Source organism: Phaethon aethereus, assembly GCF_964289735.1.
Source record: "Phaethon aethereus genome assembly, chromosome: 1".
NCBI lineage: Eukaryota > Metazoa > Chordata > Aves > Phaethontiformes > Phaethontidae > Phaethon > Phaethon aethereus.
Window position 1 is genome coordinate 195075216 of NC_138575.1, and position 15207 is coordinate 195090422.

General features: G+C 43.7%; 1 protein-coding gene across 1 annotated transcript; it reads right to left on the reverse strand.

Moving 5' to 3' along the window:
* Positions 1-9550: 9550 nt before the first annotated feature.
* Positions 9551-13577, reverse strand: RFXAP (regulatory factor X associated protein; the record flags this gene model as incomplete). The annotated part of the gene is made up of 3 exons (XM_082010387.1): positions 9551-9661; positions 10335-10442; positions 13113-13577. 3 exons carry the CDS (start codon positions 13575-13577, stop codon positions 9551-9553), a joined length of 684 nt encoding a protein of 227 aa, XP_081866513.1.
* Positions 13578-15207: the final 1630 nt, after the last annotated feature.

Sequence of the window (15207 nt, forward strand, 5' to 3'; positions counted from 1 at the left end):
AAGAGTGATAACTTCTCCAATCTCATTCCTCCTGAGAACACACCAGAATTATCCTGAGGAAAAAATATGTTCTAGAGAACATTTCTTTTTTTCTCACACAATATCTGGTGCTACACGTTTTACTGCGTAATTAGAAGAGGATGCCCAAAATCTTCAGCTGCATCACATATGCAAAGGAAATAACATTCACTGGAAAGACTTTCCATGTGTTTTAGATGCTATGTAATACCTGTTACGGGATGGTAATTATGAACAGAGCAGAAGAATCAGTAAACTATCAGGGTTACTTTGTTTGAATGCATCTTCAGCTGTCTGCAGAATTTGTAGGGCACGTTAGGATAGATTATTGTTAAGTTTGAGCAGTAATAGCAAGTTGTATAGTGAATTTGTAAATGTGAAGAACCCTATTCTGTCACCATTTGATGTCATCAGTGTCACTGTGGGATAGGAAAAGCTTTACAGTCTCCTGCAGCAATGAAATCCAATAATAATGTTACACAGAAATTCCAGGAGTGCCATTTACTGTTTAGCAGACTTGGGAGAGATCAGTTTGGAAAAAGACATTTTCTTCAGCTCCCTTTGTCATCAGTGTCACTGGTAACAGGTTTTAGCATGTTTATTGCACCCTTTCTCTAGTAATTTCTCTGTGCTTTTCATGTTGCTCATCCCTTTGCTTTCTTAGCAGCTAAGGACAGAGGAAATCACCTCTCCTGTCCAGAATCTAGCTCTGTCCTTTATCCTAGATTCTTCCTTCCCTTTTAGGCTGAAACCTCCTTCCCTCCTAATATAGAGAGAAGCGTAGGGATTGCCTTTAGATACTCCTGGCATTGTCATTTTTCTCACAGAGAGCAAAGGGGGATGTTCAGAGGCATATCTCTTGGGCAGCTCCAGAACCCAGTTTCCTGTCGATGCTGCAGAGGAAAATTGGATGTCCAGTGAAGAGAAGCAGGTTCTTCTGGGGCATCATTTGTTCCATCATAAGGCAGGTAGTTCAAGGAGGTGAAATACACTGCGCTCTGAGCATGCTTATGTCTTCCCATTGAGTATAAGGGGAACTCAGGATCATTAGCTCAGATGTGGACTGCTACATTTGACATATCCAAAAGTAGGTGAGGTGGGCCCTAAGGAAGACGTGGTGGCTTTCCCAGCCTAGTAATGATGCTTGCTCAGTAAGTATCTGTGTTTAAATGGAAGTTGGTAAATTCAGAGCAGTTTTTGCTTTCCTTTATGTCTACTTTTATAGTAATCCTTACACAACTAGGATTTGGCTTCAGTGCAGTCCACTCATGCATCTCATTAAAGGTAGTCATCTTAATATTCCCTTACTAGTAAGTAGGGGAATGTTTGCAGACGACGCCAAGCTGGGTGGGAGTGTTGATCTGCTGGAGGGTAGGAGGGCTCTGCAGAGGGATCTGGACAGGCTGGATCAATGGGCTGAGATCAACTGTGTAAGGTTTAATGAGGCCAAGTGCCGGGTCCTGCACTTCAGCCACAACAACCCCATGCAACGCTACAGGCTTGGGGAGGAGTGGCTGGAGAGCTGCCCGGCAGAAAAGGACCTGGGGGTGCTGGTTGACAGCCGGCTGAATATGAGCTGACAGTGTGCCCAGGTGGCCAAGAAGGCCAACAGCATCCTGGCCTGTATCAGAAAGAGTGTGGCCAGCAGGAGTAGGGAAGTGATTGTGCCCCTGTGCTCGGCACTGGTGAGGCTGCACCTCTAATACTGTGTTCAGTTTTGGGCCCCTCACTACAAGAAGGATGTTGAGGTTGCTCGAGCATGTCCAGAGAAGGGCAGCGAAACTGGTGAGGGGTCTGGAGCACAAGTCTTATGAGGATCAGTTGAGGGAACTGGGTTGTTCAGTCTGGAGAAGAGATGGCTGAGGGGAGACCTTATCGCTCTCTACAACTACCTGAAATGGGGTTGTGGTGTTGGTCTCTCCCAAGTAACTAGCAATAGGACAAGAGGAAATGGCCTCAAGTTGCGACAGGGGAGGTTTAGATTGGATATTAGGAAAAATTTCTTCACTGAGAGAGTGGTCAAGCATTAGAACAGGCTGCCCAGGGAGGTGGTGGAGTCACCATCTCTGAAGTATTCAAAAAATGTGTGGATGTGGCACTTCAGGACATGGTTTAGTGGCCATGATGGTGTTGGGTTGATGGTTGGACTTGATGATCTTAAACATCTTTTCCAACCTTAATGATTCTGTGATTCTGTAAAGAGGCATTTCTGGAGCATGATTCTTCTGACCTATTTAAAATGTCTGATTTAGGATGAGATGAATTTCAGCAAATTTAACTATTTGCTGAAAGTTGGATCAAAGCACCTGATTCTGGCCAAAGCCAACAGCCATCTCACAGTTGCTAGCCCTTGGGAAAGCTGGTGTCACTGTCTGAACTATTTGCTATTTTGGTGGCCTCTGCTATTTTGGTGGCCTCTAGGGGCTTAGTCCACTGTACGAGATGCTGTGCAAACGCACAGCAGCTGATGGCTCCATCCCAAGAGAAGGGGAGAGCTCACATCACAAGGGAGAAGTGGTAACAGTGGACAAGGCAAAGAAGTAAATAGGATGACGACCCCTGTCGATATGCAGTCATAAAAAATAAAGCTAATAAACCATTTATTTCCTTTTCTCTCATAACAAAGTCTCTCTTACAGGCTTCTCTAGTATATGTGAATTGAGCTCAGTTAAAAATTCACGTTGCTTGTAATTTACAGCAGTGTAACTTTGTATCTCACTCTCATGTCTCCCCATTTTGGAAGGAGATACTTTCTGCTGAAAGGTCTTCATGAACCTATCAACCTGTAGTCAATTTAAAGCCTTTAAATGTACTCATTAATACTCAATCTTTGGATATAGGCTTCCTGAGTGATTTAAAACTGCTTACAGGGAAGCTACTTAGTTGAAGGCAGATTTCTTTAAATGTTTTTTGAGCCATCGACAGTTCAAACCCTCTTTAAGGTTTTTGTGGAGAAGTACCATGCATCAGCAGGCAGCGGTGGGAGTTTGATCAGGCAGAGGCATAAAGCACATTCATCATGGTGCGGAGACCACTTGTTTTCCTATTAAGTGGTCAAGAGAAGAAGACTGCTCAATTGCTGCCGGTTCTTCAGCAGCACCAGTATGAATGTGCCGTTTGCATCCAGAGGTGACGGAGCACATCTGGCACACTGCCTGCATGGAGCCATTCAGTGGCACTGCTGCTCTGATGGCTCGGTCCCATAGCCTTGCGCGGTAAGAGCTGTTCAGGTGCAGTATAGCAACAGCCGTCGCCTTTGGAAGTGCAGCACGTGCTTTGCCTCCCCATCAGTGGCTACTCCACAAGTGTCTTCACTCCTCGTGAGACTTTCATGTTTTGCCGAGCTCAGTCTGAAGGCAATGTATCAGCAACATGAAGGGGAATGGTGGCCCCAAGTACCATGAGCTGGAACCAATCCTTCCATGTCTCCAGCAGGTACCGTGTCAAGACTGCCCTGAGCAGCCTTCTCTGAATGGTTCCTGCCTTGAGCAAGACATCAGACTTGATGCCCTGCAGAGATCCCTTCCAATTTACATTATTCTGTGGGTCTGTGCCAGTGACATTCAGTGACAACTGGTTGCCACAGGCAAGAGCTCTCTGTTAGTGGAGACAGTTTCAGGATGAAGCATGTTTATCCTCAGCTATTTCTGCGTGAGTTCAGTGCAGTTACGAGGTATTAATGTTCCCTCAGCATAAAATCAACACTGCAAACTTCTCTTACTGTAAACATCATCTCCACCGCACAACTCTCAGAATGGAGAAAATCAGGCATTTGTGACTGTAACTTTCTCTAATCTGCCCTTGTTCTTCCTGGCTTACAACACTTACCTTTGCCTACAAGCTCTACAAATCAGAAAGTCTCAGCAGCAACTGAGGAGTTGCACAAACAGCTGGATTTACAGAGGCATCTCACGCAGAGACTGTTTGCTTCTGGGCTGGATGGAAATGATTTGTAAAGAAACTTGATTGAATTCAGTAACTTTGAAGGGGTCTCAAGTGTAAGGCCAATTTTCTTGGCTCATTAGAGACTTCTCTGGCGCAGCTATAACTTTCAGAAATACTTAAGCACTACACGGTGCTCAGCGCAGAAAAGAAGTTTTACATCTTCTGTACTATTCACCTCTCCCCCCAGCTCCCCACAGCCTAACTTAGTAAAACCAAACCCAAACACAATAAAGAAAAATTAATGTCATAGGGTAGAGTAATTAAATACCAGTTTTCAAAGTTGAGCAGTGCTGCCCAGAATATAGATTTATATCATCAGAAATGTACTGAGCATAACGTGTAGACATGGCACTTCAGGACACGGTTTAGTGGGCATGGTGGTTTTGGGTTGATGGTTGCACTTGATGATGTAAAAGGTCTTTTCCGACCTTTATGATTCTATGCCCCACATGCTCTCCAAGCCAAAGGTGAGAGCTCCTTGCTCTGGAGAAGCCTGGCGAGCAGGGTGTTATTTGAATATCTGAACCCAAGTTCTTCTGGGTGAGGGGAAACTCCACTGAATGGGCTCAGAAGATTTTTATAGGGGTCTTACAGTTCATGGTTGGTTTCAGTAGCCAGACATGCACTGAGAGGATGAAGAGACTGGGGAGGAGGGAGCATATGACCAGATACGCTCAGTGGTCATTGCTGGAGGTATCAAGGCAGTACATGCTTGGGCAACCATTGTGTTCACAGCAGCTTTTTACATTCACATCTAAACCAATCATCAAGACCTGTTATAGGAGCAGCCTGGAGTACCACAGTTCTTGATCTGGTGCTTTCTATACACACAGCCAGGCTGAATGTGCTATCCTCTGATTAAGCCATTAGATATGTTGGAGCAAACGGTGTCCCATGTGATCCAGGGAGTAGGCTCTGGTTGCATCTGGGAATTGCACTTGCAAGATTACCCTCTGCCTTGCTGCAGGACTACTGAGGAGTTCAGCTTTGGGGCAACCATTCAAGGGCACTGTAAGTACATCCAGTGTGTGCTCCTCAAAGAAAATTGCAGTCCGAACAGAAACTGCATGACTGAAAGACACAGATTATATAGAGCGTCTGCCTGGGAATTGCAATAAAGCAACTCCGTGCATAGGTGGGAAACTGCAGTGCCCAAAGGAAGGTGGAATCAGCAGGAGCCTTCACAGGCACTCCTGGCTATGAAATCACATTTATAACAGGAACTCGGAGGTCAGGTCACCATCGAAAAAGAGCCTGATAAGAGTTAGTCCTATCTTGCAGCAGGGAGAGAGATTATATGAGACTTTAGATCTGTGAATAAAAAGCTCAACCTGGAGGCTTCACTGCAGTCACTGAAACAGGGCTTTTTCCTAACGGCAGCTCTGGGAGTACCTTTCTGAAAGGTACAGAAAGCCTTTGTTCAGTAGAGAGAAATCACTTTATGTCTCCAGTGCAGACGGACACTTCTGCCTGTTGTGCACCAGCACAAAACACAGCCTTTGGTTTTACCATCTACTCACAGGAAGCTCCACAGTGACCAGGAGCAGCCACAATCCTGTCACCTATTGACCCCAGGGCTTTCCAGCTTGCCCAGGCGTGCATTCCGTTATATTGCCATATTGATGCCACATTTTCCTGCCAGGGAGGTGAGGCATACGAGAGTCCTATCAGGAGGACACCTCCACTCGCACCTGGGCCATGCTTGCAAACCTGGTGCCTGTACAGATAATGAATCTAATTTGCAGGCGATGTCTCTTATGCAAGGTAGACATAACCACTACGTCCTCCAGAGTCAGCTACTCTTCCATTATAGCCAATGTGAACATTTGCAGCTAATTGTGAACGGTTTTTAGATCTTCAGTCATAGTGTTTTTATTATCCATGGATGCTGCTATTTTATATTCCATGTTAGTATTCAAATAATATTGCATATGAATAGCATAGGAAGAAATAGACCAACCAGTTAATAATTTTAAAGACAGACCTCAATCAGCAAAGAAAAGCTAGAAAAAACTTGGTAAAATCTGACCCCTTGCACTTTCACAGTAGTGAGCGCATCATGTTTCAAAGTGGTTTTTTGATGCTAAAGTGTGTGTTAAATCTTACTAATTTGCAGTTATGTCCATGAGAAGCTTTGCAAACAAAACAGCAAGGGAACAAACATAATGATGAGCAGAGATAATGCACATTCAGATAAATTCTCTCTGCTTACTCAAACAATTGGAGTTTTTAATTATTTATAATACTTTTTAAGTACAAATTAAATGTACCACAGCATACTTTCTGCCGATAAGTCAGTGTTAGCAATTTAAACCCTCATTTCAGTATCGCCTCTGTGATACAGATGGGGCTGAGCAGTGGGACAAGAAAGCGAAGAAACGGGCCTTTCTGTGCAGATCAATGAAGCCATAAGGTTGCAAAGTTCTATGCAGTCAAGAGGCCAAAATGGTGGATTTGAGCAAGGTGTGTTTTTTTGCCTTAAGTACAAGGAGTACTCAGTCTGGTGCAGAAAAGAACTGTGAATTGTATATAGATTTAATAGTGTCATCTTTGCCTGTGAACAATTCTGCAGTCTCTTTTCCCTCAGCATCAAAGCAAAGTCTCTGCACCATCCAGAAGAAGGTATTATTCAAGGTTAATGATACTTTGTAAAACGTGTAGATCGCTGTATGAAGAATGCTACTTGGACTCTTGCCTCTCGAGAATGAAAAACCTGACATACTTAGCTTCAGGAGCCTGAGAGATCCGGGCAGCTCAGAGTCCTCTGATCAGCCCCAGAGTACACTATCCCGTGCCCCATCATACCAAGAAAGATTAACAACTGTTAATTAAGTGGACGTTTTCACAAGCATTCCTCCTGCTGCATTTGGTTTGAGGCATTCTGAAGTCAACATATTTAGTCTGATGTTTGAACAATACACTTTTTAACACACTCCATTTTCTTTGCCTGGAATTATTCTATTGTAAAAGGGATTATTTACGTCTTGTGTTTTACTGTTAATAAAGATATTTCTGATTTAAGAGCTCTTTCCCTTGTTGTCTCCCATTTTTCTCTTTGAAAGAGATTGGCCCTGTAAAGCTGTAGGTCCCGGTCTGACCATCAGTGACTTTGGGAACCAGAGCATTTAGAAAGCCTTTATTCATACAAATCAGTCCTAAGCAAGAGGAATCTGTGATTTCATCAAGTCAGTAATGGGATGAAGCAACACTTCCAGCAGAATGGGATGCTAGACACTATAAAATGGATTGAAAATTAATACTGCATAAAATCCACATGTTGTGAAGTGTATGCATCCCTCACTGTCCTGTGGGGGATTTGAAGATTCAAGAGGATGGTTCAGCTTTCGTTTGAAGAAGGAGGCCGCCAGTTAATGAGCAGCGATGCCACCCTATGACAGAAGCCCTAGCTGTGCACCAGGCTGACATTAGGGGGAAGGCAGACCTTGCAGCTGTGCAGGGCTCAAACTGCTCAAGGGGAAAAAAAAAAAAAAAAAAAAAAAAAGATATAGTAAGAGTGTACTGTTACAAAAGTCACATTTTAATCTTCCTAAAATTCAGATATTGTTCTGCAATAACAGAAGCAAGGGAGTAGAAGACATCAGTCTTGGAGTTGGACACTGGACACATGGACACTGCTGTATTCACACGGACCGGGAACCCCACGCAACACTCCGCCGTTACAGCCCTGTTACCAGCACAGCTCCCGCCACCGGCACCAGCCTGTCAGGCGCTGGTGCCACAGACCGCCAGAAACACAGGATAGGTGAGCAGCACCCTGCTGAACGTCTCCAGGCATAGCTTCAGCAAGCTTCCTTCGTTTTGAGGCAACCAGCTCATTCAGCACGTTCTTAACACACAGTCCCTGTCCCCCTTTTCTACCCTGAGGGTTGGTTTGTTTTTTCTAAAAAGTTTAATCAGATCAGTCCACCGAAATGCTTTTGTAAGCTGACCGTTTAAAAGAAAAGCAAATGCTTCTTTCTACAAATTCAGCCCATTACGTTTTCACATATAGAATCACAGAATAGTTTGGGTTGGAAGGGACCTTTAAAGGTCATCTGTATTCTGACCCACTGAAAAGAGTAATCTGATTTTACTTAAAATAACTTTCTGTAACAAGAGCCTTGGAGCACAAAAGTTTTAATGCCACCTAGTCAGAGCTAACATTTTAGTATAGAAAAAACACAACATCCAAATTTAATAGAACAAAAAACCACAAAGCTTTGGTTTTGTTTTTTAAAGAAAAGATTTTATTCAAACACAGTGGTCCAGAACTGTTGATACAAAGTTTTTCAATTTCTTTTTTAAAGAACAACTTGCACAATGCTAAATACAATAAATCCCTACTGAACAAGTTCTATACATCCACAAAGCACAGCTTGTAAAAATTCATAAGACTAACAAATACTCCTGAAGATATATTATTTACTGAATCAAACTGCTGCAATATCATAGTAGTACTTTAATAAGCACCGACACCACTCAGATAACCTCTATTCGGAAATGTGGCTTAATACAAAACTGGGTTTTAAAACCAAGACATGGGATTCACCACTTACATAATAGTGTTTGGATTCTTAACCCAATCAATTTCAAGTTCATCTGAGTTGGCTGGAAACCTGGTAACTCTCACACTAGTATCAGTTGTCTTAACAGAAGACCTTTATATTTTTTTAGAAGAAAAAGACTACATAAAGGAAAAAATGCACAATTACATTTTAATTTTTGGATGCATTTGCTATTATGAGTTAAAAGCTTTAAAATTTAATTTAGTCACTTAAAAATTAATGATATTCTCATCTGTAATTAAGTCAATTTCATGTATAAGAGGTTGGTCCTTACACGTAAATAACTCCACAAAACAAGGTCCAGCTCTCAGTTGCATACATTCTACCTAATTCTTCTCTAAAGCTTTTTGCCATTTATTCTTTTGGAACTTTTAAACACAAATTATTTTACATACTTTGCACAGACAATGAAGCATTTGAAACCTACTCAACTTGCACATAATTAATATATAGTGGGAAGATCACCTGATTTGCACTTTTTTGAGCCACTGGATCGACTTCTTGATGGCATGTTGTCTTCAGCCTTTACTGCAAGATTCTACTGGACATAAGCTTCTCTCATCCCTGAGCAATTGCTATTAGGTCATGCTACTGGACTGGTTCAAATTCAGGACTTCATTTCACAACTTCCATAGAAAGTAACTGACTTCCTTCAATGATTGTCATCAAAGAGCGACTTGTTTAACAGTAAATCCTTATATAGAAAAATGTTAATTTAGTGGAAGACTTTGGTAGGAAAAGGATGTACAGCTAAACATTACTAATAAACAATTTTCTATTAAAAAAATTAAGCATTAAAATGAAGTTTTAAAAAGAATCAAAAAATAGACTCCTCTAGATGTGCTCACAAGTTTGCAGACACCCAAGCAACTCAAAACCCTAAAAGTGCAAACAAGAAAAATGCATAACAGCAGCAACCTCAGTTTTCCTTTAAATGTTGAGATTCTTTGTATTTATATAAAATACACATCCCATTCCTCCTTCAGCACCAGACTCAGCTGCAGGTCATCGATCTGTTCCAATTATCCAGGTGCTCCTTGAAACTGTTGCTGCCTTTGTTCCAAAGCCTGCTGACTTAACAGTCGCTGCTGTTTCTGTAGAAACTGCACTACTTCTGGACTTCTGAGTAGGGACTGCAAGAAAGAGATAGTGGACTTTAAAGAACTCACATATATTAAAGAGCTTCCACAGTGATTTATATTCAAATATTTTTCCATTAAATCAATTTGTGCATTACCCATTGTTGTGGTTTAACCCTGGCAGGCAACTAAGCATCACACATCCTCTTGCTCATTCCCCCTGCAGTCAGATGAAGCACCGTTCAGCAGTGACTAAAACATTGCTGCATTATCAACACTGTTTTCATCAAAAACCCCAAACGTAGTCCCATACAAGCTACTGTGAAGAAAATTAATTATTCCTCAATCAAAATCAGTACAGCCATATAAATGAGAGTTCAATTAATTGCTGAAGAATTACAAAACATGCTCATTAAAAAAAAAATCTAGAAACTGTTTCTAAAAAATCTAGAAACATCAGCAGATGTTTACCCTAAAGAAATAACCATGTCAATTTAGTAGTACCAAAATACCCAACTTCAGTTAACGTGGCAGCGATCATTAGTCATCTTTGTATTCTTCATGCAGAGGCTGAGACACACATCTGCTCTGCAGCATATTTAAATTTGAAGTTATGCACATGTAGTGTACAATCAATAAAATTATTTTCATCTTTCACAAGGGTGACAGTTAAACATTGTTACACTGCATTTATTCGAGTTCAAAATGCCTAAGAAACAAAACTTACCAGTCTCTTTTTATTCAATACTTGTTCTAAAAGAGTAGGTCTTGCTGGGCGATCTCCAATGGATCCTGTTCTCTGTTTGGTAACAGAAACGGAACCTTCAACACTATCCTGCACATTAAAGAATATAAAAAAATAGAGAAGAGAGATTATAAACCCTGAAATGACACATTTACTTTCACCACAGGGAAGTCCCAAGAGTAAAGAATATTTGCCTCATTAATCTTCAGAGGAAAATAACAGCACCAGAATAGAAACATATCTGTTCAACAATTGGCCTCTTCTTTCCACATTATTTCCACTATTTCATCAGTCACAGTGAAGCAATGCAGCTGAGTTAGTCTTATAAACTGCAAAATTAATGAAGTTACTATGGCTAGTTAATGGCTTGAATTTATTTGATTACATTTCTTAAAAATGAAGTCATTCACAACAGCTCAGTCTCCAGCTTGTGGAACTGAATGATATTTAACATTTGCAATTGAGTAGGAATGACAATAATTTGTTTAATATAAAAGCAAAACATACTTCAGAATACTATTATGAACTTGTCAAAGCCACAGGCACGAGACAGTAAAATCTATGTGTTTTTTTCTTTGTAAGTTTATTCTGTTCCTTGTACAGTCACCAGTCATACGAATTAGACTGTCTTCTAAACAACGTGGCTCTACAATCTGCTGTAGAGAAAATATTCATGATTTGGACAGTTTCAACCGATGTTGAATCTTATGTGTATTAAATTCACAACTTACTGACACTTCCATTTGCCTGAAAGGGTTCAAGCAACAACAAAGTATCCCATTATCTATTACTTCAATCCTGTCCACAGAATTGAAAAATTAAACTTCTGTTAGGAATCTAACTCTGACCCCACAAGACAACAGTATCTTGTGGAGCCTTGATAGACACCACTGCAAAAAAGCACACTAAGTTTAACACTAAATATTGTGCTTTCTCCTGCAAGTTCAGGCCTTAATTTTGTAACATTCAAAGCAACCTGCACTTGCAGAAACTGTGAGAAGCCCACTCTCTTCCAACATGCAATAATCACTTCATGTTACAGATCAAAAAGTCTTAACCCATCACTACGTGAAATGCAGCCATTGTACGCTTCTCACATACTGTCCCCTTTTCTTAGCTAGCACAATTATTTGTATGGACACATCATGAAAGGGAGAGAGAACAAGGGAAATCCTGCCGGTATACAAATCTAGAATTCACCCACATCTCGAATACTTTGTGTGGTTTCTGTTCTCTCATCTAAAAGAGCAGCAGCTACTAGAACTAGAGAAAGTTCACTGAATGGCAACAAGGATGATACAAGTACACAGCTTTTTACTTGGAAACAAGCATGCTGCGCCTTTTCAGTGTTGGGAAGGAGACAACTTCGAGGCAAACCTACCAAGTAAGTGTCACAAACTGAACAGGCATTAGTCATTCACTGTATCTTCTAATGTAAACAGTAACTGACAAATTAAGTTAGCAGTAGCGGGGTTCAAAAACAAGATTATTCAAACCAGGTAGCAGACCTGAAGAAACTATCAGAATGTAACAGATTATGAGAGTTTACAAGCGTTCAACAAAAAGCCGAAAAAGTACATGGAACAGACATCAATTACGAGTTACAAAATACATCAGAAAACCCACACCTGTCTCAGCAAGACCTGTGATCTGAAAGAGAAAGAAGCTGGGAGAATATTCCCTAGCAGCACCATGTATACTTGTCTTTTTCTTATGTACCTGCTTCATGGCAGCTTTTACAGCTGGACAAAAAAAAAAAAAAGATTCTTTGGTGCCACACCCAGTATGGTTACTATTATATTTTTATGAAGAAAAACAGAAAAAAGGGAAGTTTTTTAATGGCTAGTTTGCAGTTAGACAAGTTCCCAGTCACACAACTCCAGAGACAGCTATGCTGACAAAGGGTTGCTTTTAGCAGGAACGCCAGTCTGCCAGGTAAGATTATTTTCTTCTGACAACCACTATTTTATACGCATCCCTTCAAGCACAAATTAGCCGGCACCTGCAAAAGTAAAACCATTTATCTCTTTCTAACTCCTCTAAATACCAGGTTTTAAATGCTGATCCAGTACAAGCAACCATCAGAAACTGTTATCCTGGCTGAGTCAAACCGAAGAAAAAAAGCTATCTAAAAAGTTGAATGTTAGCATCAGTTCTATCACTGACAGTATTTCCCCATCTAAACAGTAGACATAATTTTACGAAAGTAAGTATGAACTATTAGTGGTCTCAATATTTAACTGCCATTTGATGTAAAAATCAACAAGATAAGTACCTTGAAGAACCTACACAACTGATTCTGATATAGAATCTGATACCTGACGGCCTTTGTTACTTTAAAACCCCACATTTCAGTACCAACTAGGCAAGAAGACTGACATCTCTCTTTAGATCTATGCTTTCCTCTTTCCTTCTATGAAATAAACACACACTGCACAGCAAAGCACTTTTTAGCAAAAGTTTTTTCCTGGAATCGTCTGGTATAGTTTTAAGTTGCTACAGTTTATGTCAGAGAAAAGAAAGAGACGGGTGTGATTCTTGCACCAGAGGACGAGTGAGCACCAGGCCTGTCCTGCACCGCCGGTACCGGACATTTCTTCCCTTTCCTCTGGGCAGGAAGGTCCCATTCCGCCTGACAGAAACCGATTTCCCACGGGAAGCCACTACTCCCATGGGGGCACATGGCAGCCAGGCTGCTCACGGACTTCACCTCCCGACTGGGGCCCCAGCTGAGGCCCACACCGTCCCCCGGAGCCTCACCTCGGCCCGCGGGCCGCCCCCCGCGGCGGCCGCCCCGCCGCCCCCCAGGGCCTGGTCGCTCTTCTTGCGCTTGTACTTGTCCTTGTAAATCTTGTTGCGGTGGCGTTTGCACATCCAGGGCTTACGCTGCTTCACCACCTGCGTGGTGGTCTCACTGCAGCCCTGGTAGGTGCAGCTCTTGCAGCCGCCGCCCGCCGCCGCTTCGCCGCTCGAAGCGGCTGCGGTCGTCGCCGCCGTCGCCTCCTCCTCCTCCAGCTCCTCCGGGCTGGCCGTGCTCTCGCCGCCCGCCACCTCGGCCTCCTCCCCCGCCTCGGCCTCACCGTCGCCAGGGCCCCCCAGCTCGTAGAATAACATGAGGCCGCCGCTACCGGGGGGCGGTAGCGGCGGGTCGGCGCCCGGGAGCGGTAGCACCCCCCCCGCCGCCCCAGCCACCGCCGCCTCCTCCTCGCCGCCGCACGGCTGCATCACGAGCAGCGCCAGCTGCGGCGGCGAGGAGGAGGAGGACGAGGCGGAGGAGGAGGGAGCGGCGGCGGGGCTGGCCCGCAGGGCGCCGGTAACCGAGTCCGCCGCACCCACACTCCCCGCCGCCTCAGCCCGCGTCCTCCCCGCCGCACCCCCCAGTGCGCAGGCGCCGCCCCACCGCACTCACCGCGCATGTGCCCGCGGCCGCGCACGCGCCCTGGCGGCCGGCCGGCCGGAGGAAAGGCCGCGCGCGCCTTCTTGCCGGTCCCAAGGCGGGGCGAGCGCGCATGCGCAGGCTGAGCGTGCCCAGGCGCGAGGCCCGGGAGGCGGGGGCGCGAGCGTGGCGATGCTGAGGGGAGAGGGAAGGACCCGGCACTCTTTAATGGCGGCGCATCCTCCTGGGCAGGTCTCTGGGACTTTGGTCTTGAGGCTACTCCAACTCAGCTAGCATGAAGCCTTCATGACTTCCCACGGGCAAAGTTGTTGCCATGTGGCGGCCACCAGTGCAGTTTGGCTGTCGGCCTTTTCAGCCCCCAGGTCCTGTGATGGCTGTCCAGACTCAAAACTGTCCATCCACTGATCTTGACAAGTGCTCTCCCTGGTCTGTGTTTGTGTCCTCACTCTCTAGCCACTGCCAGCTGGACAGTGGAGACATGGGAGTGCAGTTTGGCTTCCTCTCATTTAGACTTTTTACTGCCTCCAGCCCACTAACGCTCTTGTAGCTTTCAGCTCACTGCTCCTTGCCCTTTCTTTCCGTCATCGGGGTATGGATTCTCTTGCTAGCTTGCTTCTACATGGCTCTTTGGATGCTTTTTCCCCATTACAAGGTTCAGCTGAGCAGCTGAGACCATCTTCACCCAATTTGTGCCATTACAACTAGTTTATTCTTAAGTAAACATCTTTATTCTGCAATGGAAATGAATGCTGTATCTGTAATCTTAGCCACTTTTTCGATCCTCAATTCAGACCTTTTTTTTTGCAAACATCTTACTTTTTATTCCAAGAGTAAATGTAACGGTTGTGCATACCTTCGGTTTTCCTTCTACTTCCTCCTTCTGGGTCACAGGCACTGAATTTCCCTCACTCCTGCAGAGAAGTCCCACTGACCTCCACCTCCTTGATCACCTGCTGTTTGGCCCCCTTCATTTTTCTTACCTCCTTACTCTCCACGGTTTCTTGCCTTTCTCATTGCACACGTCGGTTCACCCCATATTAAAGAAACAGTGCTGACCCCATTTGTTCTCTGGCAATTACCACAGTTCCTTTTTCCTGTCATTAGGGTAAATGATTATGCTGTTTACAGTTGTAGCCATTTGGCTTCACCCTTGACCATGTCATAATACAGTTCTCCCTCATTTGTCAAAATAGCTAATAGCTGTGATTTGTCTAGGATGTAGTCCTAGACAAATCACAGTCAACTGAGTGACTCTGTCCTCATCGCCTTTGACCCACCAGCCACCCAAAACACGGGCAAGACAACTCCCAGCTCTACTGTTTAAACTGGAATTACAGACTATTTCTTTTTTGTCAGTAGAGACTTACTTTCCCCACACTTGTCTCCGTGCCTTTTCATGTCTGCTACAGTCATGCTGGGACGACTTACAAGACCCTTTCTTTCGGACTTGGCCTTTGG